Below are 26,484 nucleotides of genomic sequence, written 5' to 3'. Positions count from 1 at the left end.
CAGTAATTATCAGTAATCAATGACGATGCATTAGGGCTGGAGCTGTTGCGGTCGCTCCCACACCAGAAACACAATAAGAACCAGGCCAGAGGCGAAGAACACATGAGCACAATCAGAACGGTCCTGCTGCTCACGCCTCCAAATGTCCAAGACAGACTGATGGATCGATAGAGAGATGAGGACGTCCTGCTGCTCGCCTACTCACACAAGGGCGGTGTCCTCTGGTATTTTTTCTACTATTAGCACACACACACACACACAGACACACACACACACACACACACAGAGAGAAAGACCTCCTGCAGGTCTGAGAATCTCCACTTGGACGTTGTGGTGACACTGGAGCTGCTGTGCTGCTGTGCTGCTGTGCTGCTGTGCTGCGCGGCTCAACGCCCACTAAATGAATTCCAGATGTTTGGAGCAGAAACTGGGGCAAATATGGTGAAATATTCCAGACGTTGAACACAATGCAGCCAGAATCAGTGTCCGTTTGTGACGGTAGCAGCTGACTGAAGAGCGCGCACACACACACACACACACACACTTCACTCCCATGATTAAGTTATTGTTATGTTTTCTCCGTGTTTTTTTGACAGCTTTATAACTATGAAGAAGAAATGCAGATGATACAGATGTTTAATCTGTATGTATATAAAGCTCGCATGTTCAATCTCAAGTAGATACATCACTTTATTTCTATTTCTCATATGTACGACAGATGCTGAGACACATCTGTTGCTGTTTAACCTGAGGTCTGTGCGGCTAATACACTGTGTGTGTGTGTGTGTGTGTGTGTGTGTGTGTGTGTGTGTGTGTGTGTGTGTGTGTGTGACCCATGTGCTGCCACTTTGTGTATTCTCACATTAATGATCAATAGCAGAACTCTGAAGAAACATCAGCTTTTACAAAGGACGGGCGCATAAACAGCTGGATTTCAGCAGAAGCATCTAATTAAGACGTCAAATTGGAAAGAAACCGATATGTGACCATTTTATGTGTGTGTGTGTGTGTGTGTGTTGTGGCCTTAACCTTACTGACCATAAATAACTTGACTTCAGAAGCTGCAGGCCTGTAATCTTAGTCATAGTTTGTATAATAAAAGCATTGTGCCAAGGAAAATTGGGCCATGTGACACGATGACGTCATCATCAGGCCTCACACACATGCAGACAAGCTCCCTGTGCTGTAACATCTTCAGCCCGGCGTGTGTTGGTGTAGTAACACTCACTCTAGGAAGCGTGTGATGTACTGGCGGCTGCAGCGAGACCAGCGGGGCATGGAGGTGCCGTACAGCAGCTGTGGAGACATGACGAAGGGTCGCTTCCCGATGGGCTGGCAGTCGTTACCGTTGCCATCGTGCTGAATCCCAAAGCTGTGAGGAGGAGAGAGAGAGAGAGCAGGTGAAGGTCAGGACACCAGGTGAAGGTCAGGACACCAGGTGAATGTCAGGACACCAGGTGAAGGTCGGGACACCAGGTGAAGGTCGGGACACCAGGTGAAGGTCGGGACACCAGGTGAAGCTGAATCAACACCATGTTTGCTAACGTAACGTGTATGTGAGATGTATGTATGCCAGCACATCTCCTGGGCACTGCCGACGTGCTCTTGAGCGAGGCACCTAACCCCAAAATTGCTCTGCATGTCTCCGTCTTTACTTCTATACGAGCACTGCTGTGTTTGCATGAGTGTGTGTATGAGAGAATTTCTCCTTGAGGATTGATAAAAGTGTTTCTTCTTCTGAAACACCATGTTGTTCTCTGGATCTGAGTCATCAAGTGTATTCATTACATGTTCCACATCAGCCTGGAGTGTGTTATGTGTCTTTTCTTATAAATACAGCAGTGACGCATAGAAATGAATCTGTACATTATGAGCATTTCACACCAACGTCTTAGGTTCACTCATCGTATCAAACACAACAGATTATTACTGCTGACGTCCATAGAGTTTCAACTGTGAAGTGCAGATAAGAGCAATTTATGTGTGTGTGTGTGTGTGTGTGTGTGTGTGTGTGTGTGTGTGTGTGTGTGTGTGTGTGTGACCCTCACTTGTGTCCCATCTCGTGTGCTACAGTGAAAGCCAATGGGAGCCCGGTGTCCTCGCTGATGCTGCAACTGCGATGTGGTTGACACATGCCGGCCACGTGAGACAAACCCAGCGTCTCGCAGGGCGTGTTGACGGCCGCACAGATGTCCTTCCTGTGAAAGGGAAGGTGGACAGGTAAGAAAGCACAAGCAAGTAGTGTGTTTGCAAAAAAAGAAGACACTGGTTTGGGAGAAATCAGCCAAAATGTCAAAAAGATGCAGATCCTTCTTCCTCCAGCCAAACCTGCTGGATCATTTCCAACCAGCAGACCACAGCCAAGCATGAGCTCCTCAGTAGAGGAACAAGAAGAATGCAGGCTGCAGCTCCAGGAAGAGGCCCTGGTTTCCCTCCTGTAGGTGAGGAAGCTCTCCGACCAGCACCTCAACCCGGACCCGCGCAGCTTGGGCTATAACTGCTGACAGCCTAGTATCCAGGTGAGGTCACAGGGTCAAGGGGTCATGTAAACACCTAACATGACCTTGGGATAGGTGAACCACTGCTGCTTCACACTAGAGGAATGTTTACAGATGGATCAATACACTACTAAAGATACAAACACACAAACATTACTGTGATGTCATCAAAGAACAGCTCAGCGTTCTGCATTAAACTGAGCGTCCATGTCTCACTTTATCATTACAAAAGGAGCCGGTCAGCCAGGCAGAGTTGAGGAGAGGACAGAGAGGGAGGGAGGGAGGGAGGACAGCCAAGAAAGCAGGGGAGTCAAGTGGGAGAGGCTCAGTGGAGAAAGAGGAACATGGTGCAGAGTAACAGCAAAAACAGAGTGATGGAGGAGGGTGTGAGACGGGGGGGGAGGGAAGGGGACAGAGGGAGCGCGGGGGAGGAATTGGAGTGAAGGGAATATCAAGATGCCTGGAAATAAGGGACAGGAAATGGAACAGCCAGACATTAAAATGACGGGTGAGAGACGACATTAGGCTGCAATGGATTTGTGCTGTAGAATTCAAACAAATCAGGGCCGATACATTCACACACGTCCATCACTCCTGGCCTTTATCTCCATCTGCTTTCACACCCATTAAACCCTCTCTCCCCTGCTAGCACCTTGTGATGTCGCCCCTCTTCCCTTTCCTATTCGCAAACTTTCTTTGCCCAAGTTTCTCATTGACCAAGGTTGTTTTGTTCGTTCTCCATCTCCCCAAATAAATGAAGGATTTAGTTTGAGGGAGGTTTTTCTTGATGTCTAGTACACTTCAGATTCATTTGAAAGATGACAAATTATCACCTTTGAATGGAAAACACTCAAAACCGCATTAATGGAAAGAATCCAGTCTGTCAGGGTTCAGGGTGAGACCAACACTCAGCACACGCTCTTCATCTTCTGACTCACAGCGTGGAGCTCACAATGGATCGTGTTAATACAAGTGCGTGTGTGTGTGTGTGTGCGCGCGCGTGTGTGTGTGTGTGTGTGTGTGTGTGTGTGTGTGTGTGTGTGTGTGTGTGTGTGTGCCGGCATCAAAGTTCTGCAACTCCTCAACAAATAGGCAATTACTAAAAAGATGGATTTGTTGAACCGGATGACACAGAAAGTTTGAGTGACATGACAATTTGACCAAGATAGTAAAGAATCTTAAGGAATGATTGCATCACTATAGAGCAGGAGCGGTTGATGTATTCATGGTGATTTTTCATACGTTATTTATAGCAGCAGACTCACATTGTTCCATCATTCCCTGCACAGCGTCGGCCTCCTCATTCATTTCACAAATCAAAAGCAAACAAGGCAGCCGTGTGGACAGACATTCTGTATCAGGTCTCATCAGGTCTCTCCTCCCACTGTCTGTCCCGCTTGTCAGGCTTATTGCTTGTTAGAACAAACTTCTCGGCTCCAATGTTCTTGTCGTGGCTGTAACCAGAACAATGCCATGCAGAGAACAGCAGCAGCAGCAGAAGAAGAAGAAGAAGAGCACGTCTGCACACAGCTGCTGCAGTTCCGACTCCACATCAACACCTGTACTACCATTTGTTCTCATCGTCCTGATCCGTCAGCAGCAGCAGGATGTTTGATGTAAATTTCTTCACTCGCCCACCAGCAACATCCACTTTGTGTCACTCAGCGCAAATGCAGTGTTTCAAAAACAGCATTCTGGACGTTTGAGATGAACAGTTGCACAGCATGTTTCTCTCTCTCTCACACACACACACACACACAGATAAGTGTGTGCTCCAAAACCTCTCTTTTCAATCACCACAATTATTCCCTGTTGCTGAGAATCATGTTTCCACTGCTGCTCAGGTTATTATCGAGACATCATGTTGGCGACACACAATCCAAGCTAACCTCTGACAACAGGGTCATAAGTGGGCAGGAGGGGGGGGGGGGGGGAGATGAGGGTGGGAAACCTTCTTCACTGTGCAAAGACTTGTGGGACTCAAGCGGTTGAGTTCAGCATCTGGGATGTGAATCATACCTTCAGTTGAGGTGAAAGAAGAATGTGAAGCGACCACTTAAATAAGCAAATGTCTTCACGTACCTGGTGAGCAGGACGGCGACGTCGTGGTGCTGCGGGTGCTCGTCTCCTTTCATGTTCAGCCGTTTCTGCCACTTGCAGAAGCTGTTCAAGCTGCTGTCTGCGTGGTGTGTGATCTTCAAATCCTCCTGATATGCATCCCATTAAGATGAAGGGAACAGAACACACACATTGCAAATCAGCAGCGTATGGTCGCTGTAGGAAATATGACAGGCGATGGAGGAGATAAAGCATAAATCAGCTGTTTTAGGTTCAGGCTGAGGTCACAGCCACACGAGCAACAAGTTAATGACGCAACAGTTGGGTAACAACACAACACGCCTATAAGCTCTCAGGATGGAAATGGGACTGGAACAAAAAACGTGAAATGTCCCAGTTGTTGTTGTTTAACATATAAATGTAGATTGATTTGAGTTATATTGTTGCATGTTCATCAACTATTCTAAAAAGGAAACACAGGCCTGTTTTCTAGCTTTGTTTACACTTTTGTTGGCTGATCTCAGTAGATGCTGTCTTGGTTTGGTTCCAATATCAAAGCGCCTGCCAATCAATCAATCAATCAGGAAACATTAGCAGGTCCTAGTTGGTTTACTTCTTGGTGTGATGGAGCCTGATGATGGAGTTCTGTTCCCCTTTAGGTCACATATTGTACCTTTACTATACAGATGAAGCCATTTTTGGGTTTTCATCGCTGTACTTGCATCACTACCGTGCTGCACTGACTCTTATTAGCTTCAGTGCTATTTGCTCCACTTATAATTTGATCTTTGTGTGTTTCTGTTGCAGCAGTGACCTAATTTCCCTGCATGGAACACTTTAGCTCCATGTAATCAGAAGCAATGTGGAGTAATGAGCACTGCCAACAGCATTACTGTAACATGACCTCAGGAGGAGCTATTATGGAAGGAATCAAACAAGCAGCAGCTCTACGTGTGCAGCTTCACTTCCATAATATTTATAGTCTGACTGAGGGAACATATGAGGATTTAAGAGTTTAACTCGGCTTAGAATCCAGCTGTGGACCTGTGATGTGTGTTTGTTCTCCCTCTCTGGGTCGTCTGTCTCCACCTGTCCCTTCTAATGAAGCAAAGGTTGGACACCTTCAGGCAGAAGCCATCAGATAGTCCATGAATCCTTTATATACTTCCTGATCTTCACTCTAGCTTCATCTGGATGACGACACACTGAGCTGATGTTTGGATTAAAACTCTCAGCTTCTCAAAGGATCAAGTTTCTACAAATAAAGGGTCAAATCTCTATTTTATCATTATTTACACACTTGATTTGATTCTTGGCACAGAATAACTGAGTGTGTGAGAATAGCTGTCAATCCATATGACTAGATGAAGAAGGAGATGAGCTTCACATCTATTCTCTTTAGAGCTCATCAGGTCTCAAAAATGGACAAAGAACCTCAAAAGGAGAACTAACATGGCAACATTGAGACTATTATCATTTCTCATATTGAATTATTTTCAAGAGAATGAGGCCCATCTGTCTGAAGTAAAAGCCTTGTTGTTCAGTTCACTGGCCTTTGCTTTGACCTTTTCCTCCTTGTACATGCAGGAACAATCCCTTTAAACTGTCACAGTGAGTAATGATCCATGTTCCTTACCTCCTCCTGCTCCAGTAGGATGAGACGAACAACCACAATGTTGATCGCGTTTCCAATAGTGGGGTCCCGGAAGAGACCCGACACCTGAAACACACACACACACACACACGCAAACCTGGATTTACTCCTAAAAGGATCTGGAACTGGACAAAGGCTTTCTTAATAACAATAACAGCAATAATGTGTTAATCATCTGTGCAGTGAAGGAAACACTCAGAACTTGAAATTATTTATTGATGCTCAGAGAGAATCAATATTGTATTTTATTATATCCCTGTTTTTGCTCGTCGATGTTGTCAAGGCGATGTATTCTCTTGAAACGTTGTGTACAAGCTGAGCATGGACCATCCCTCCTCTCACAAAGATCCTTATCATCAGCTTCCATTCCTCTCCTCCAGGATTTCACAAGATGTTCCAAGACAACAACACGTCAATCACCCGTCAATCATCTCCATCATTAAAGGCCAAACGCTTGGAAATCCTCTTAACTACATTGACTTAAGTCCCTCGTCTGTACTGAATTCACAATAATGTAGGATGACGTATTGATTCAGGTAAGTTTGAGACCTTGAGCACCATCACCTGGAGGCTTTAGAAGGTCATACATTACTCCAGACCAGAAGGATGGGAATCCCTGATTGTTGCTTTAACAACATACAAGGATCAAAGTGACAGATAGGGAATAAGGAAAGGTGAAAGATGAAGTGTGGTCCAGATTCTGAGCTTCTCCAGCTTTGGAGCACAGAGGGGAGGAGTCTCAGTGTTATAATCACTCAGCTGGATGAATCTCCGGTCAACTCTCCTTCAACATCTCTTATCCTGAGGACGTTTTGTCAGAGTCGTTGCTCAGCTGGACCAACAGCTTCACTTTAATCAGGATCACTGCTAAACCGATGTGTCCTACAGGTGGAGGTACAGAGGTCATCAGTCTGGCTCACTGAGGCTTTGGCTCCATTCAGCCTTGATATTTACAAACTGTAAGCTAAACTTAGCTCTTCTTAAAAATAAATCACATCCAGCATCAAGCAATAAGGTGTCTATGGAGAATATATGTGTGATTTAATGCAAATGAGGCTGCAGATGCCGATGAAACTCTTGGCTCAGTTTTCATAGATGAGTGGAGTGGATCAGGAGCACTCGCAGCATTTATCACAGAGAAGAAGAAACTGATGATTGATCACACACACACACACACACACACACACACACACACACACACACACACACACACACACACACACACACACACACACACACACACACACACACACACACACACACACACACACACACACACACACACACACACACACACACACACACACACACACACACACACACACACACACACACACACACACACACTATAGCAGCAACATTGCATTAACCTCACTTATCTTACAGATGTTTCTCAGGGTCTATGTTACTTAGAAGCATTACGCCTTAAATTTACAATGTAAGGATTTGTATCTGTGGCAGTTTAAAGTCCATGCAGGTGATTTTAGTGAGTTTAGTAAATCAACTCTGCCCCTGAGAAGAGGATTGTGCAGCAGGGGCAGCGTTCCTACTCTCCTTTGTTTCAGGCCTTGGTTTCCTCCACATCTGCACAGCATCTGTAACTGTGGCTGCTCAGATTTAATATCTTTGACAAACATAAAACATCTCACACACGGTTTGTGCCTCTCGTGGTGGAGTTTACTCACAGATGTGTGTGTGTGTGCCAGAGATGAATCCACTCTGAAACCTTTATGAATCACTTTCTGTCTCACTTTGTCACAGTTTTATCTTCTAAATGAAGTCATAAATCTACAGATGTCAGTGTTTCCCTGAGTTAGGCTCATGTTGGTACTTTGTTGTATTCTAGACTCTAGACAGTGTATCTTAAATAACACAACATGCTGCTTTCATGAACCTTAAGTACTAATTTAGCCAAAACATTGCATGAGATCAACACTGAACTGTTCTGAGCAGAGCTGATAGCTGATAAGCTGCCCTGCTGCCGTGTGTAAAAAAAACATATAGAGCAGAAAACAAAAGCACAGCCTCTTATGGAGCTGACAACCTTAAGATGGAACAATGGGGCAGCTGGAGGCTTGGGGAGATGATGCCATCGGTTATTGTTTGGACATGAGCGAGAGGTGCTTTCCCTTGATGCTGGAGCAGATTGTTTGCTCAATGGTATGGGGCTTTCAAGTTCAAAGCTGCAGTGGAGAGGAGTCAAAAGAGACCAGGAGAGGATGTAGGACATAATGGCTGCTTCCTCAGTGTATTATTGTCCGTTGAGTCAGTCAATCCGTGGGCTCCTCTGTCACTGAATTCCCTTTCCTGGTATTCTATCCTCTGAGAGCACTTCCAGACAAGATGCACTGTATTTTGGAAAAACACGATGATGTGCAAATCAATAACAGACATGAGGTCAGCTGACTTAACCCCAAAGTAGGAAGCAGCAATAACAGGAGAGGGAACGGATCAAGAGCACGAGATGAAAAGGACAGACGAGGAGGATTTAAAGACTTTGGTCTCAGGTAAAAGAGAAGAATGCGGCCTCAAACAAAACATCTTGGACCATCTTCATGCATTGTATTTTTATGCAAGTAACTCAGGAAGTGTTTGGCGTTTACAACACGTCCTTCATTTGATTTGTGTACCTTTGCTTTGCATATACAGGAAACATCCACAATAACATAAACACTTCCTGTAAAGGGATCTAAAGTTAGAAGCTCCAGGCAGCTAATAGATGAGAATTATGCGAGATTATATAAAACACGAATCGGGAAGGACAAGAAAACGCAAAACAAACACACACGCTTGACTTATAATCAGAGTTTGATCTTGCAGCCTACAGTCGGTGTAGTTATCCAAACTTGTAGGAAGTTTTGAATGCATGAAAATAAATTCCTGTTTTTGCCAAGAGACTCGACAAAACAGCAAAAGATCATCGGCAGGAAACAGCAGAGGCTTGCCAGATAAAGGAACAGCAGATAAATGAAGAAAGTTTGGAGTGGAAGGAAACAGTTGGCGGGCGGAGTGAGGTGAGGTATGGAAGCAAACCAACTCAGATTCATTTGAGACACATCATGAGTTCATCTGTGGCAAACCTACCAGCTCATTAAAACCTGAGTCAGCAGTTGGGAGGGCGGGGGGGGGGGGAAACACTTCCTATTATCGGTTTAGTCAAAGTTGCCGTTGCTCTTCGTCTGCCTCGAGGATGACACGGCTGGAGATAAAACAGTCAGCAAGAGCGCAGACTGTGGTCACAGTGACGGAGCGAGGCAGCAGATGGACGCTTTGACTGAGCTGTAAGCACCCGGGGAGGATTCCTTTGATGTGGCACACGAAAGGAAAGCGTCCCTCTGTATGGGCTAATTAGCCAGGTTGAAAGCCCAGAATCTGATGAATCACAGACGCATCACAGATAGGGAGGCGGTCAAACGACTGTATTATATAGCAAGTTTAAAGTTTGCATAGATATGTCTGCTTTAGCGAAGAATATCCTCTAAGAAACCTAAATCTAAATCTCCTCACGCCGCCTTTAACCCCTGTAGATACAACAAGGGGATCCTGCAGGTACGATGATGCTATTTGACTAATCAAGATGATTAGTCAAGAGGCAGCGCTTAAAATTTCTGCCTGATTGAGCTGTTCTGAGTTACCGTGGCGACAGAGTGTGAGCAGAAGCAGGTTGTTTCAGTGACATTGAAAGATCGGACTCGAGTCTTTATTTAGCGAGTTGAGCCTTTAGCCCCCTTTGTCAGGATCCTGTGTGTGCATGTTGGTGAGCTTCCTGTTCTCAGCCATGTTTGTCTTCTTTTGTGTCTCTTTGGTGCTGTCCTTGTGTCCTTGTGTCCTTGTGTCCTTGGTTAAGAAGTGCCTATTATTAGTGTTGTGCCTTTTCTCCCGTGACGTGTAAACGCTACGTGAGTGCTCCTGGACAATTATTCTTACAGTTGCCTGGCACCGGGTCCAACACTTCAGTAGTTTCTTGTGACAGTTGACAAGTTGACATTTTGCATTGGAGCGTTAATTTCATGTACTCACAATGTTCATGACGGCGAGGACGTAGCTCTCCACGTCTTTGGCGCCGTGGTACTCCACCATCTTAGGGTCGGCCACCACCAGCGTTTCCACCCACTTCTCTCTGCTCACCGAGCGCTGACGGATCCTCCTGCGCCTCTGCTGCCTCTGCTCCCAGCGTTCCCGTTGTCTTTCAAAGTCTCGGACGCTTTTCTGTAAATCTGGAGAGGGAAGACAGAAACAGAGTTTAAACTTACTAATGGCACCAATTTAGTATTTCATTGACCCAATGTCAGGGGTTCTTGTTGTGAGTTGTGGTTGTAGCCTAGTCTCTAGGCTACATGGGGGTTGTTGTTGTTAGTTTATGTTTAGCAAATTCAATCCTCCACCTTCTAACTTCTAATTCATGTGACTCGAGTCCACACCCCTGCTAAATAGTGCTCCTCCCGACCAATACACTGGATTGTCCTCCTTTAAGCACACTATGTTGCACATGTCTTAAGCATGACTTGCCACCTTCTTACATGGAAGATCTGGATTCCTCTTTGCTCAAACAGTAATAAATAGAGAATTGACAAGGACCCATTACATGCACACCAAAATGTCAGGTATGCATTTTGGTGTGAGCCCACGCCTGGCAGACTGTGGTGACCTTCTCTCCCTTGCACCATCAGCTCGCTCTCACTTCCTCTGACTAATTGCTGAGGTTATAGCCTGTGTGAAGAGTGAGAAGATGTGGGGGGCTGGATGGTGTGAGCTTCCCACATGTTAGTGTGTGGAGCAGGGGAAAAAGAAAACTGACACCAGCTGAGACTGAAGAAGATTCAGTCAGAGATCCAATATGTACAACCTGTCAACGTCCCTATAAATATTATCACACATTCAAGGCAATTTTCTCTTTTCCTTCAGGGTAAATTAGGTCCAGTCTGAATTTAGAGGAGCTGACGTGTCTGACTTCTAAACTGGAAAGCTTTCATTCTGCAGCGAGCAAGAGATTATAAGACAGACAGACGAGGAGATGAGACCTGTCATGGTGTTCACGCTCTTCCTCCCATGCCTCCCTCACTTAGGTCTAATCACCAGATGAGACCTGGCATCGAATGGGCTGCTTAGACTTTACAAACTCAAACTTGCTGTACAACTTTGTTACACATTCAAATTTTTTGTGTGAGGACTTGGGAGGTTCACCTTTGACCCCGCAGGTACCGTTGACAGCTTGTTTCCCTGAGATGGGCAGCGGGGCCGGACTCCAGGAGGGGGCGGAGGTGTGGCGCTTATAGATGACGTGAGCCTGTGGGCCTGTGGTCTCGTCGCTAGACCTCTCCATCGGCTGGATGAAGAACTCTTCATCAGACAGCTTGAACAGTCCCGTCTGCAGAGCAAAGAGACGGTGAGTCAGGGCTGTGTGCTGTGACCTAAACTGATGAGTGTGCCGTGTCTGGGTCATTGCTTTATTTCGATTTGAATGGTCGTGCAGGCCCACACAGGTGTTTTCACAGTCAGGATGCTAATGGAGAAGCTTTGGTCTCTTCTTACAGCTTCTATTATCACCAGGGAGTTAAAATGTAATAACCAATACTGATAGCAACAGGAAGCATTAAGCCACCAGGGTACGTTATGTATTTATTCTCTGTCTTTGTTTACGTTTCTGTCTGTCCTCTGTAGCTAAATTGGGTTTAGCAGCATCGTCGTCTGACTAAAAGGTCCTCAAGACTTCATAACAACATATTCTGTGTTGTAGGCTTTCACATTCTGTGCCGAGGACAGAGCTTTTAAGTCCTAATTACACTTAATCATTCTGAGAGGCTGCATTTGCATAACCTTAGTGGATTTGCTTTTTGGAATCAGAACACTTCATCCAGCAAAGCAAACATAAATCTCATGTGGAATGAATAAGAGCCAAGAGAAACAACATTAAAACTGAAAAGAAAAACTCTTGTGAACAATCACAACATGAGACCTTGTTAGTTGCATAGTAATGACATCATGCTCTTCTTCAGATGAAAGCACACCTGCTGAGTGGCATGAATCCAGGCTGATGAAAGTGTTTACATGTACTGTATTCATATTAGATGGCCTGTCAGGCTCAGTCAGGCTGTAGCTGAGCCTTACACTGAGCTCTTGAGGTCTGGAACTTACATGTGGTGTGAACTCATTCATTTCTAGTCCCATCAACACAATCCTACTTTGCTTTACCCTCCTCTTATATCTATAGGAGGACGAAAGATGGAAGTAGAACAGCAATAAAGCTGTAATACTCTGAGGTGTAGAGGTTCATCCAGATCAAAGCAGCTATCCAACACATCCAATCTAGCTGCACATGGCACAGGGGAGGGGAAGGAGGGAGCTGCTTCAACAAGATGCTGCAAATGAAAAGTTAGAATCAAGGCCGCAAAGGAGCCGGGAGCGAGGACAGGTGGAGGACGCACAAGCCTGATGGGCAAAAATGAGCATTTGGTGAGCCCCAGGTAGAGAGGGAGAGAGGGAGAGAGAGAGAGAGAGAGAGAGAGAGAAATGACATGATGAAAAACATCAAAACCATTGGGGTTACAGGATGTCATTTGTATAATTTGAATTTAATTAGTTTTTCTATTATTGTGGTTGGACCCTTGTCCACTGACAAAGCAGCCTCCGCACTGACTGGACTGTTGAAAAGGTGACATAATGAAAAATGTAATTCCATATTTTCTCTTTCCATTTAGTTTTCACCTGTCAGTCAAACTGAACGGCTGCATTAATTTTCCTTTGTATTCAAAAGATAAAAGATTCATCAGACTTGGATCAGATGTTCTACATGTAAAAGTCTCCTGACAGTGACGCTGAAACTGTAGGGAGAATTGTGGAAAACAAGAAGTGTGAAGTGGTAGAAAATCTAGTTAAAAAAGTCAAGAAAAATCTAGAGAAAGAGGCGTGGCCTAAACGAACGCCACAGACAGACTGGAGGAGTCCCGGTAAACAGAATCACAGTGTGGATAACATTTGTTTGTGTTAAACTAAAGAAAGAAATCTATGGAGGTTCTTAAATTATAGCAATAAAAAGTTGTCGGTTTAATTCTGATATAAGCGAGGGGAAATGGGCTTTCCACCTCCGTCCACCTCCCCTCCTACTATGTACATACTGCAGCGTTGAAGCACCATTAATCCTCTGAGAGCTGTGACAGCTTGGGCCACCTGGGAGTCGTGTAAAGGTTACAAACGCAAAGCAGCCCCTACTCTGCACTGGGCTCAGGGGTAGAGACGCTGAGATCATGTTTACTGTGCGATGTGGTGGACGCTGCCCCCCCCCCCCCCGTTTCTCAGATAAGGTCAACAGATGTAATTTGTTGATTCGTGTAAATGCACTCAATAGACAATCAACATGAGGTGTTGCAGTATGAGGCGAACGCTCCCATTGAGCAAGGCAAAAAATGCATCAAATTGCCTCAGAATTGCACAATGTAGGTCAGTTACTTTATTTACTGTGTGATCGATGTTTTGAAGTTCCTCTAAACACACTGACAGGCTCTGAGTGCTGGTGCTTCATGTGGGTTTCTGAGTTTTGTACAATACGGAGTCTGGAGTTTCATGGAGGTGAAAATGCATCGTCTGCTGAGGAAGCTCACAAGACAACGGCCAGACTCATTAAAACCTACAGGAAACCACAAGTATGCAGAAGAACTCACACTGTGAACACAAGAACCTTTCTGCACCCAAAACCGGCTGAATCTTAAAACAGCGGGCTCAGATCCACTGCTCTCTGTGAGGAGGAGGAGGAGGAGGAGGAAGAAGAAGAAGCTGCAGGAGACGATAAAGTACCAAAATGGAATGAATGACTATTGAATCTATGAAAAGTTAATGTTGTGCGCACACACACAGCATGAATCAATCCCACTCTGTCAAAGGTTCCATGTGTGCTGCTACCAGGGGCGACACACACACACACACACACACACACACACACACACACACACACACACACACACACACACACACACACACACACACACACACACACACACACACACACACACACACACACACACAGGAAGTTAAAGACATTTAAATTCTATCCCTGAGTGTATCTAAACATGGCTGCTGACCCGGTGGCGTCTGAACTGCGTGCTCCCAGTAGATTAATGCATCGTTTCACACAGAGCTGCTCCTCAACAGATGCATCCAATAACATGACAGTGACATTAGTGTGCTTCAATGGCCTCAAGCCAACGCAGGCCCCCAGGGATGCAGGGGAGAGGGAGGTTCACAGCATGAACATCCAGCTAAAGGAAGCATTTTATATCATTTTACACCAATTGGAAGCAACAGACTGAATTTTCAGCTGGATAGATAAATACCATACAGACCACCAAGGGATCTTCAGTGTGTGTTCTTTTTATACTTAACTGCTTCAGAGAAAAGTGTCACACACGGCACAATTACCCGCCTTTGCAAATGACACACACCTTATTAAGACCACCTCAAATATTGTCTTTTTATTACTTTCCTGGGGAAACGTTTGTTTACTTTAAGAGTAGTTGGCAAGTTTGACTTCCCATAAAACAACAATTCCACCCAGGGGACTGTTAAGCACAGTGAGTGTAAACACAAAGATACCTGTGGTTGTTTTGATAGAATGTTGAATTGCTGGGAACAAAAAGAAATAACACACACACACACACACACACACACACACACACACACACACACACACACACACACACACACACACACACACACACACACACACACACACACACACACACACACACACACACACACACACACACACACACACACACACACACACACACACACACACACACACACACACACACACCCTTTGTTCAATCCGGGCTTGATATGAAGCACAGATTGTGAGGCAGAAGGCCAAAGATCTTCATCATCCTCGTCCTCACCACTCAAACCTGCTGGTTCACCCTGCTGCTGTTTACATGCAGAGAGCAGTTACACACACACACACACACACACACAGGGGGAGTTACTCTCTAATTGGTATCCTGAATTACCCTTTCTACGATTGTCAAAACAAACGTGAGCCTAAAGTCTTTTTCATCCATTTCTTCTTAAAACATCCCTTTTTTCAAATACAACCAAACTGGTTTTCTGTCAAGCACTAATATACTTTTGATAAGCAGCAGAAAGAGGCAGAAAACTATTTGGTTGATTTCATTCTGTCATCAGATTTGAAGAAAATTACAAAATAAACAATAATATTTTCCTTCCCATTATACATGAGCTGTCGTCTAAAGTAACCAACCTCAGCTCTGCACTGACATCACACTCACTGCTGGATTCTGTGCCAAATGTGCTGAGTGAATGAGTGAAATCGTTGCTATAGTGATTTGGCCATTCTCGTCACTATAAACACTTTGAGTACACCCACCCCCCATTCTTCAGACCTCCATTAGAGATCTGAAAACCCATTACCGTCATCAGCACACATCTGTGATCAAGCACATTTCATTGGAAAGACATGTGAATATGAGTGCACTGAGGTTGTAGGCTTGGAAATGGCCCATTACTAACCACAGAAACATCATTCAGACTCAAGAAAGGAGTTTAGTTTCTGTCTGAACTCTTTGTTAGAATGCTTACAATCATGAATGTCAGGTAGGGAAAAGGTGAGTGAGATTGTCCGAGTGAAGCTGTGGAGTCATTTCCTGAGCTCTGAGCTGAGGTGGATACGGCTGAGGTGTAACCCTTAAGGTGTTACAGCCTGAGGAGGAGCCTGAGGTGTGAGTGTGTGAGTGTGTGAGTGTGTGAGTACCACTGAGCACAGCTTGGCACTCGCACACTTGTACAGATCTAAAGGAACCTGCTGATCCCGCACACTGATGTTTGCTCTGATCTCAGCTGATTAGACCTTTTTAGCCCCGTGTGTGTGTGAGGCTGCGCTTCATTAACACATCAAACACACACTCTATAGATGTATTGCACCTTAGTTTGATAAAAACTTTCTCTTACAACTTAAACTAAAACTCTGTAACCTAATCACAGCTCTGCCTCATCATTCCAGAGGAATACCTGCGTAGGTGTGCAGGCGCTGTAACTGAACCCTGCTCAATACTGCTCCCTGCTGCCCCCTGCTGCTCTTCATCCCTCTCACTTCAAACAAATCCAACATCCAATCAACACCAGGTCCTTCAGTTGTCTGATGAAGAGCAGTTTCCACTCACCAGTCCATCACAGGTGCTTATGGCTGCGCTGCCTCGCACACTGGCCTCGTCCCAGACTTCACCTAGGAAGTGGCACTGGGAGGAGCCTGGAGGAAGGACCTTGGCCCCGTCCAGGCCACCGTACCTCCTCTCTGTCAGGAAGCCTGGAGCCAGCAGGTGCGGGTTGAGGGTGAGGTTAAAGTGCAAACTCTGACCGCCGTGCCACAACTGATAGAAGATTCGCTCGGAGTTGGCAGGTTCCTCCGGGGCTTCCCGCCGCCGCACTCGGTTGACATGGTGAGACAGGAAGTTGGACAGGAAGTGACCTTTGGCGTCCACTCTGGTGGGGTGAACCACTTCATACTGAGGCGGATCCCGTGGAAGACCCTCTGAAAGGAACAGAGATGGAGGAGAGGATAGATTAGTTATCACGGGAAAGAATATCATCATTACTCATTCATTCATTGATGATAGGAAAAACAAAACATAAACACATGAAGGTCTTCAGTTTCTGGCATTCTTCTGATGTCTGAATGAAGCTGAAATATAGACGGAGTGTGTGCAGCAGGAACAAAGCCAACAGCTCAGCCCAGAACAAAAGCTTCTCTGTCGACGCCGTTATGTTGAATTTCATCTAATAACGATGCACAGAATGCAAACAATGTTTCACACGACATCATGATGAGATAAGACCAAGGCTCTTCTCATTCCATACTGCAAATTATCACCTGCATGAATATTTCATCTATTTGTTTATCTGACAAACAAATACTAGGAATGGTTGACTGGAGACGCAGCACCTACAGAGCAGCTAGAGGGGCCAGAGGAGTGTGTCCTCCGCGTATGCAGACTGTGGAGCTTCTTGGAAACAACAGGGGTGAAAACAGGACGATGCTGCACTCACACACTTGTGGGTAAAGTGAAGAGAGTGTGTGTGTGTGTGTGTGATTATTCAGCTCTGCAGGTGAAGAGCATGTTGTTATTTTTCAGTCTTTCCACACATGAAAGACAAAAGAGAGACCACCTTCCTTTCCTGAGTGTATGTGGAAGAATCCCCATCATTTTCTTTACATATACATCCCATAATACCTCCTGTTCTCAGTTTCTGCTCAGGAAAAAAAGAGAAACTGAACAAAGAGATATTCAACTAGATGTGTCATATTTTTCTAAACTGATTGAACTAAGCTTGAACTAAGCTTGAACACACACACACACACACACACACACACACACACACACACACACACACACACACACACACACACACACGCAGGGGAAACGCTTGGAACTACATGTTATGTTTTACATATTACGGTGCAATCAAAATGTGATGCAGTACAATGTTTCATACTAGTCACACTGCAATAAATACCAAATTGTCCAAGTGGGACTTCATTAAGTGAGAGTCTGAGCGCTGGTAACTCGGGGTAATAAGAGGCATTTCAAACTAAACCTGTGGGAATTCTGACTCAGTGTTTATCTCTTGAAATCAATACGGTTTGGGGGTCGTCTCCCCTCAGTGTGCACATTCCTGTCCACACAGCCTGACGGGACTAAAGCGTCTCCTCTCCAGTGCGCTGAGCTGATTTACACAGGCTGACAAAAGGCCACTGGAGAATCCCTGCACGGGCTGTTTGCTAAAGCTCAAGGGCATACATCTAAAAGTCTCAGGCTGGAGAGCAGAGTGACAGGATGGAGTGGGCGGAGGTCCCAAAGTCAAGGAGGGATTAATTGGCTGATGAGACAATGATCCACTGGGAGAGGCGACTGATGAGCTGTTAGTTAGAATAGAAGTCACGCAGCAAAGAGGGACAGAGGCCAAATCAGCAACAATTACAGTCAAAGGCAAACAAATCAAACCAACGGCCTCAGGAGATGGGAAGAATACAAGGACAAGGATCTCACACTGCAGTTCCTCCCATAGATCACAACGGGAAACAGGGGGAAACTTGAAGAAATCTCTTTGTTGTGGTTTGATCTGTAAATGCACTTTTGTCTGAAAAGTGGAATGAAAAGAGTTTGTGTTCAACCTAATCAATTCCACCTCTGGTCTCCTTCTCCCCCACTGGGAGGTCAGAGGTCAGTGTCAGTTAGACAGCCTGGTGGGGGGATTTATGTTGTTGCTCAAGGGCACTGCAGCAGGGCGGGTACCTGTTGACACACACATGCTGAGACTGCGGCTATGCGGATTGACCTGCAAACTGTTGGCGTGAATGTTAGAACGTGTCTGAAAGTGAGTCAGTCTGACCATCAGGTGCAGGACTCAGACGCTGATGACGTCACCTCCACTACACAAACGCAAACTTTTCATCATTTCCCTCTCAGACTCCACTGACCTGCTTTGTGTGACTGTGCCAAGGTCTCGCTGTAGTGCAGAACCGCCAGGAGCCCCAGAGCGAAGAGAGCGTGTGTGAGACTGGATCTGGATCTGGATCTGGATCTGGCTCCGGAGGCGTGAAGCCCGTGTTGCCCGCGGGCCGAGCGGCTCATTTTGTCAGGACGCCTGCATGGATTTGACAAACACTGACCACTTTGTGCAGCGCGTCGATCCCATCAAAGCGCGTTCCTCCTGTTTCAGCCTTCAGCCTCACGGTGCTCGTGTCCAGCTTCAGGCCTGCGCGTCGGGAGCCTCTGCGGGGCGCTTCGGTTGCATTCCTGCTCTTAATGCTTGTTTGGATTTCGGTGTTTAAGTTTGCTCATGGGTGGCTGCCCCGCTCGCTCCTCCATCAGTCTCCTCCCGACAGCCTGTGACAGCTCCAAACTTTCCTTTGCAAACTCAACTTTGCGCACAGAGAGAGAGAGCCGCCCCCACAGATGGGAGGACTTAAGACAATAGAGTGTCTCCGCCGGCCCGGTGGCTTAAAGGGGAACGATACTGCAAGAAATCCGATATGGCAACGCGGGCCAATTGGCAGCGGATCCCAAACGGAGGTCCTCTGGGGACCATCGAGGGTCAGATGAGTTTTGATACGGAAACACGTTGTAGCTTGATTCATTTTTCCGTCTTTGCACGCAGAATAAATAAACAGAAAGTTCCCATGTGTTCAAGATGGAGAGGAGATAGGAGACGAGACTTGATTGACCCTGGGGGGAAGTTTATTAGGATGCAGAATGTAAACAACATATACTGTATAAACACACACACACACACACACACACACACACACACACACACACACACACACACATACACACACACACACACACAGGCACAAAGCAACTTAGTAAGCTTAACTTTATGTCATTAAATAGAAAAGAGTCCACACATCATCATGTTGCATAACCCCTTAAATGTCAATCAATAAGATCAATAGCTGATAATGTGGCAGCTCTGGGACAAATCTGCACCTTGATCCAGTCTGCATACAGGATTATGTAAGAGCCAGATGTAAACATGAGCATGTGAACTCCAAGTAACTAATCTGTGAACTTCTGATGTTATTCTCATGATGGAGTGCTGGAGCTGCAGGCTGAGGTCGTTTATGTTAGGAGAGTCCCTGTTATGGATCAGGATGACAGATGGAGGGTAGAAGCTCAGCCAAACACACACATGGGCTCCAAACCCACTTAGCTGGAGCTGTGTGGCTCTATTGGTCAGTATGTGTGTGTGTAATATGAGTGCGCTCTCTAGTGGCTACATGGAGGCCCTGACAGAGCAGCAGAGCAGCTCAGATGGATGCAGGTGTGTCGCTGCTCCTGATGAGACTGAAGGTAGGGACAAAGGCAGGAACATGTTTATGGAACACAGATATGATTATTATCACAAGGGAGCAATTGATCATGATGGATGATTGACAGTAGTAGTGGGACTTTGTAATGTGACTTAGTTTAATCGATCTGAGAGCAGCAGCAGGTCTAAAACACTCAAACAGGCAAAAACAACAGTTCTCAGTATTTTTCATCTTTTCCTAATTGGTTGAACTCCGCAGAACTCGTTTTATTCTGTGGATCCCTTCTCTCTTCATTATTCATATCTGAGTATTCATTAGTTAGCTCCGGTGTTGTTTCCTCTCCCTGACCTGTTGCGTGTTCTCGTCTGTCACGGCTCCTTTTGGCCAATCAGGTCTCAGTGTTCACCTGTATAAAGGCCGGTAAGCAGCAGCTGCCTGTCAGAGACGACCGAGGACCGTGTGGAGACCGGAGGAGCTGCCGGTGGTGCGCTCACAGGGACCGGAGCCGCTTTACGCACGTTACCATGGAGCCTCTGGACCGTGGTTGGATGCTGAGGTTACGGAGTGTGTGTGAGTGAGTGCAGGTCGCTGCTTTGTGAACTTTGAGGATGGAGAGAACGTTCAACCACAGCGGGGACATGAACCGAAGTTCTCCCGGGGAGGAGAAATTCAACAGCTTCGACGACATCGACTTCACCGCGGACGGGAGCCCCATCCTGCGGATCCTCATCTCCGTGGTCTACTCGGTGGTCTGCGCAGTGGGTTTGGTGGGGAACCTGTTGGTCTTCTTCCTCATGAGGCTACGACAGGGACGGAAGGGCTCCACGATCAACGTCTTCATCATCAACCTGGCCGTGACGGACTTCCAGTTCGTGCTGACTCTGCCCTTCTGGGCCGTGGACACCGCGCTGGACTTCAGCTGGCCCTTTGGAGACGCCATGTGTAAGATCATCCTGTCTGTCACCGTGATGAACATGTACGCCAGCGTCTTCTTCCTCACGGCCATGAGCGTGACCCGGTACTGGTCCGTGTCCTCGGCTCTGAAGAAGAAGGCGGGCAGGAGGTCCCGCTGCGTGAAGTGGGTCTGCGCGGTGATCTGGGTCGCGGCCACGTTCGCCACAGCGCCCACGGCGATCTTCTCCACCGTGACTGTGGTCGCCGGGGAGAAACTTTGCCTCCTCAGATTCCCAGAAGGTCACGACTGGTTGGCTCTCTACCACATCCAGAAAATCCTCATCGCCTTCATCATCCCCATGCTGATCGTCTCCGTCAACTACCTGATGCTCCTGCGCTTCGTGCACCAGAGGAGCATGAGCGGAAGCAGCCACAGACGCAGATCCAGAGTCACCAAATCCGTCGCGATCGTGGTTCTGTCCTTCTTCTTCTGCTGGATGCCGAATCACGCCATCACCTTCTGGGGCGTCTTAGTCAAACTAAACGTAGTCAACTGGGACAAATCCTATTACATGGTGCACACCTACGTGTTCCCGGTCACCGTGTGCTTGGCGCACACAAACAGCTGCTTGAACCCGGTGCTGTACTGCCTGATGAGGCGAGAGATCCGGAAGATGATGAAGGGTTTGTTCTGGAGAGTCTCCTCCTCTCCGGCCGCGGCGCAGAGCAAACACTGCGCCATGCGCTCCCTCACCGGGGACCAAGCCGGACACACGCACGGAGTCATCCCGCTGCAGGTGGTGGATAACGGGGCGCAGGAGCTCTCCATCGTCGACCAGAAAGGCTGCTCCAGGTCCAGGACGATCCCCCGGACCTGCTAGCGGCACCGTGAGGACGCACGGAGCTGCAGCTGCTGCTTATGGACACATTGATCCATCCAAACGCTGTGGTCGTCGTTACGCGCGGTGATGGAGATGCTATCATGTGTAGAATATGCAAAAGTGGAAACTGAGGCGGAGAGTGTGTGTGTGTGTGTGTGTGTGTGTGTGTGTGTGTGTGTGTGTGTGTGTGTGTGTGTGTGCGTGTGTGCGTGCGTGTGTGTGTGTGTGTGTGCGTGTGCGTGGTTCTATGGTTCTGTCCTGCCTTCATACTTCACTGCTCCCGGGACTTTGGGCGCGTCTTGTACATGTCACGCACCGCAGGTCCCTTGGCCGCCTGCACGCGCACACTGCGTTTGTATTCAGCAATATGTGTAATTTTGTGATTTAAACGCATCAGCGAAGTCTGAGTCACAGTGTTGTTCTCCAGTGCAGTGATATGTGAACCACCATGTCTGTCCCCCCCCCCCCCCCCCCCCCCCCCCCACACACACACACACACACAAACACACACACACACCTCCCCCTTCACCCCCTCCCCTTTATCACTGACACGTCATCTCAAACAGGTTGGTCTGATGCAGTCTGTCATAATGAAGCATGTACCTGCTGCTTGTTTTCCACAATAAAGAACAACACCTTTGACCTCATGTTACTGCTGCATGTGAGTCGTGTGCGCATCACACAAAAGCTACACAAACATAAAGTAATGGACCGTAAGAGGAGGCGTGGCTACACTCATGAAGTCACTCAGCCCAGATGCTTCATCAGCCTCCATTATGAGCTCTCAGGAGGCTCTGCAGCTGGATCCTCCGCCTGAGTGAAACACCTGAGTTGTGCAGCTGGAAGAGTGTTGCCAGGTTTGTAGCCGCCCCCCCCAATCACTCACTACTGTGTCACATCCTGTTGCACTCTAAGCTCCATTGGTTCACGTAGATGTGACAAACAGAGACATGATCAGACAGACAGATCATGCATCATCCCATGATAAGAGCATATAGATTCAGCTCACATGTTTATGTATGACAGGTCCTTGAAAGTAAGAAGTATAAATCAATATGAATCCATCTTGTTTCAGTAAAGCAGCTGTGACATATTCAAATAATAATCTGCTCCATCTTTAGTCAAAATGTCTTCAGTTGCGTTGGTAAATCACATTTTAATTGGATGTGTTGGATTCTCAGCTCATTCTGTGATAATATGAGTAATACTGAGAAGTGTGGTGCAGTTTAGTCTGATCCCTCAGCTCCTTTCTCTCACTCTCCTGTCCCACAATGCAGTGCAGAGCAGAAAAGGAGGAGCCACCTGTGGATGAAAAGTTTAGAAAAAAATGTCACACACGCACACGCACACACACACACACACACACGCACACACGCACGCACGCACGCACACACACACACACGCACACACACACACACACAGCCCAGCCCCGATTATGATTTGGATGAACAATTCCAAGTTATTAGCTGCTTTGCTTTAAACCTCACACACGCAGGTCTATTTCAGTACAGAGGACGTATCATGGTCATGTCATCGCACTGCAGCCAAACTTTTAATGAGTGCACAAACTTAAGTATCAGTGTGTCGTTCAGATACACCCTCAGCTGGATGTCTCATGTTCTTAGACCTCCAGCACCAAACGAGCTTCTTCATCTGCGCCTCGCTTTCTTCTCCTCTGCCAGGCTGAAAATAGCCGCTGTGATAAGAAGCTCCACTGTATTGATTGATGCAACGCTGTTCCCTGCTCGTTTGGATCCTTGTGCATAATTCCTCTAATTTAGCGTGACATGAATTAATCATCAGTCACACGAGCGCATACATGCTTTCTATAAATCAATCAGTGACAGCGTAGTGACACGTGTCAGCTGAGAGACTTATAAGGAAATCCTTCCACACACACCGTCGCACTCATTCTTTCCGGTATTCAAATCCATTTAGTCTCACTGTCGGACACTGAACACCTCATTCTTCTTTTTGTTTATATCTTATCTGTGATACTGATTGTGTCCTTGCTCTCCATTTTCCCTTTTCTTTGCTTCACGCACAACAACCTCATTTCCTCTCATCAATACCACTTTTATCTGAACGCAGTCAGCAGCAAATAAAGCTCAACGCAGGAGAGATGAAGTATGGATTGATTTTATGTTTCATTGCTACCTGTACAAAACCAGCAGATTGGGGATGGATTTGATAGCTTTGTGAGGTTTTAAAGTGGATTATGGATTTATTACCAGTAGAAAAGGGAGAAAAGTGTGAATAGGGTCCAAATGTGTAATTCCTGTATTACAATTCATACTCTGAAGATTCCAGATTGAAGTAAATTAGATCTTTTGTGTGTGTGTGAGAGAGAGAGAGAGAGAGAGAGAGAGAGCGAGAGAGAGAGAGAGAGAGAGAGAGAGAGAGAGAGAGAAAGAAGCTCCCTGTGGTATTCAATCAAAATAACTTGTTTATTCTCTCCAGACATCTTTACCAATAAAGATCATTTGCGGCTCATTGCAGATGCTCATTAAGATTTGATCCACACACGCAAAGACTAATGTTCCTCTTAATGAACAGAGCCTGACGGGCAAATCAAAGAGCCAACGCTGTTTCTACAACCGAATGCAGATGAAGTTAAGAAAGTCAGCCTCTGTGCCTCAGCCATGTATGAAGCACCTGACTGAACATCCCTCTGCAGCCGAACCAACTGTAGGCACGACCATGAAAACTCTTACAAGGAAGAATGCAGTATTATACTGTATATATAAAGATATAGATTATATTGTATGCTTATTATAAAAGTGTCAGGACTTTCTGCGGTTCTTTCTCATTAATACGAAATGTAGTCTTTCTAATATAAAGTCATATTGAGTCTATCTATAATTACATTTTTGACAGGTGGGGTATTGCCGTTGAGTATCAACACTATTCAAGATATCTGCAATGTAATTATGACTATAGTTGCCTTTCACATTCAACACAATGTAAATGCAGGTTCAGAAGTCTGGAATTCAATTTCTACAGGTCCAAATTGAATGAAACATGTTAATATGAACCTTTCCTTCGTTCCTTTGTCCTTCCTCGCTCACTCTGACCTTCACTTATTAAAGGAGCACATTCACACACACATACATTATTGATATTTTATTTATAGGCATGTTACAACTCTTCACACCTCATTAGATTGGAGACATTGACATTCATTGGTAAACATGGAAGGATTTGAGGATCAGAGTGTCGACATACTGAAGCGAACGTGCGTGGTGTTTATGGCATCGGGTTATTGTTTCTTTAAAGTCGTCCCTCGTGATTACACCGCTGATTACTTTGCTTTGCCTGAGAAAACATCATCTACTGCACAAAGGTGTTTCTGTTTTGATGCAAAGCAAATTGCCACTGCTGTTTTTGTTTCAGGCTCAGTAATCTGGAGCTGACTTTGTTTGTTTTCTTGCTTAAATTACAAAGTAATGCCATGAACTGTGTGAGAAATACTGAAAAACAACGAGAGGATATAAAAAAAAATGTACTTGACTATTTACAAAATTCAAGTTAATTTTCTACAAAGTAAAAAAAGTGCATCAAATGTTTAAAAACATCCTGCATTGTTCTCCAGGATGGAAATATGAAGAAACAGAGAAAATTCCAAAATAAGAGGAGGAAAGTTTAGGAGGATTTCTCTGTACAAGTTCCACTGCAGCACAAGTCTGTGAGTTAACATTCTGCCGAGTTGAGTTCAGATTGATTTCCTCATAAATTACGCAATTCAACTTGACGTGCTGCAGATAAAATCTTTTATACTTCAAATTCTTTAGAAATATACAGTATAATAACTTTACATTGTGGGCGGTTAGTCACCCTTGAGGTTTGTCATGTATTCTAAAATTAACCATAAGCGTTAAATAAATACACAAGAGACAAAAAGTGATTGGGTAACGCTCGCCTGAAGAGAGAAGAACATCAATCAGAACTCATTCTATCCTTCAAATGGCCAGAACCAGCGCCAGAGCTCCAGCCTGCAGCTCAGAGAGATAAGAGCTCCGAGGTTTAGGGACGGAACGGCGTCCAGGGCAACGGAGCACAAAGACAAAGAAGGCCCTGGCGTCCTAACAGTGCAGGAATGCTAAGTGAGTGTGACAGTGCTGACTCATGGGGGGGTCAGGGGTCATGGCGTGGGAACACAATCCAGTGCACTGAGCGACCGTGCGGAGCTTGTCTACGCGTTTGGGGGAACAGGGGGAGGCGGGCTGGTCCCTGAGTCTGGGGTCCCCTGTAGAGAGGTCGTCTTGTGGCGGGCCCTCAGCCTGCGTTACCGCTCCTCGGTCACATTACCGTTTGCCTCTTTCTCATCCTCATCCCTCCGCTTCTGCCTCCGGAAGAAGCCCAGCTGAGCGAGAGAAGGATGAAACAAAGGGAATGAATGAGGGCAGACCCTTCATTGTTCTATTGGACAATTTATGATGAACTGGACAGACAGACAGACAGGCAGACAGACAGACGTTTTTTCTGTGAACATCAACATCGTCCTTTCTTACTTCCATCCATCTTTTAAGCTTGGTCCCAGAGATGATCACACTTATGTCTGATCCCTAAAGAACAGCTGCTGGTTCTGTCTGAATCAAAGATGACCTTCATGGACTGACTGAAAACTTTCCTTCAAAGTGACAGTGAGCCATTTGAGCCATTTGAGTCGCACTACCAGCC

The 26,484-nt window shown here is 46.0% G+C and overlaps 3 protein-coding genes across 3 annotated transcripts in view; 1 reads left to right on the top strand and 2 right to left on the bottom strand.

Annotated features, from left to right (window-relative positions):
- The window catches only part of adamts7 (a disintegrin-like and metallopeptidase (reprolysin type) with thrombospondin type 1 motif, 7), a 51,008-nt gene extending 32,160 nt beyond the window's left edge, over positions 1 to 18,848 (bottom strand). Inside the window, exons 1-8 of the mRNA XM_076155757.1 lie at positions 18,695 to 18,848; positions 16,380 to 16,747; positions 11,395 to 11,578; positions 10,231 to 10,427; positions 6,193 to 6,276; positions 4,581 to 4,705; positions 2,049 to 2,198; positions 1,229 to 1,372 (exon numbers count right to left, since the gene is read on the bottom strand). Coding sequence (XP_076011872.1) covers positions 1,229 to 1,372; positions 2,049 to 2,198; positions 4,581 to 4,705; positions 6,193 to 6,276; positions 10,231 to 10,427; positions 11,395 to 11,578; positions 16,380 to 16,747; positions 18,695 to 18,848 — 1,406 coding nt within the window. The remainder of the gene's footprint in view (positions 1 to 1,228; positions 1,373 to 2,048; positions 2,199 to 4,580; positions 4,706 to 6,192; positions 6,277 to 10,230; positions 10,428 to 11,394; positions 11,579 to 16,379; positions 16,748 to 18,694) is intronic.
- A 1,789-nt stretch (positions 18,849 to 20,637) lies between these two features.
- On the top strand, positions 20,638 to 21,804 carry LOC143004664 (relaxin-3 receptor 1-like). Its single transcript, XM_076155755.1, has one exon. The coding sequence runs from the start codon at positions 20,638 to 20,640 to the stop codon at positions 21,802 to 21,804; it is 1,167 nt and encodes a 388-aa protein (XP_076011870.1).
- A 3,116-nt stretch (positions 21,805 to 24,920) lies between these two features.
- itga11a (integrin, alpha 11a) overlaps positions 24,921 to 26,484 on the bottom strand; it is a 41,624-nt gene continuing 40,060 nt past the window's right edge. The window contains exon 30 of the mRNA XM_076155276.1: positions 24,921 to 26,167. Within this exon, the coding sequence (XP_076011391.1) occupies positions 26,090 to 26,167 (78 nt within the window). The 3' untranslated portion in view covers positions 24,921 to 26,089. The remainder of the gene's footprint in view (positions 26,168 to 26,484) is intronic.

Source organism: Genypterus blacodes, unplaced genomic scaffold, assembly GCF_046128005.1.
Source record: "Genypterus blacodes isolate CSIRO-AG114 ecotype Tasmania unplaced genomic scaffold, CSIRO-AGI_Gbla_v1 ptg000067l_1, whole genome shotgun sequence".
Lineage (NCBI taxonomy): Eukaryota > Metazoa > Chordata > Actinopteri > Ophidiiformes > Ophidiidae > Genypterus > Genypterus blacodes.
Note: the sequence above shows the minus strand (reverse complement) of the source record. Positions and strands in the feature narration are given on the sequence as shown.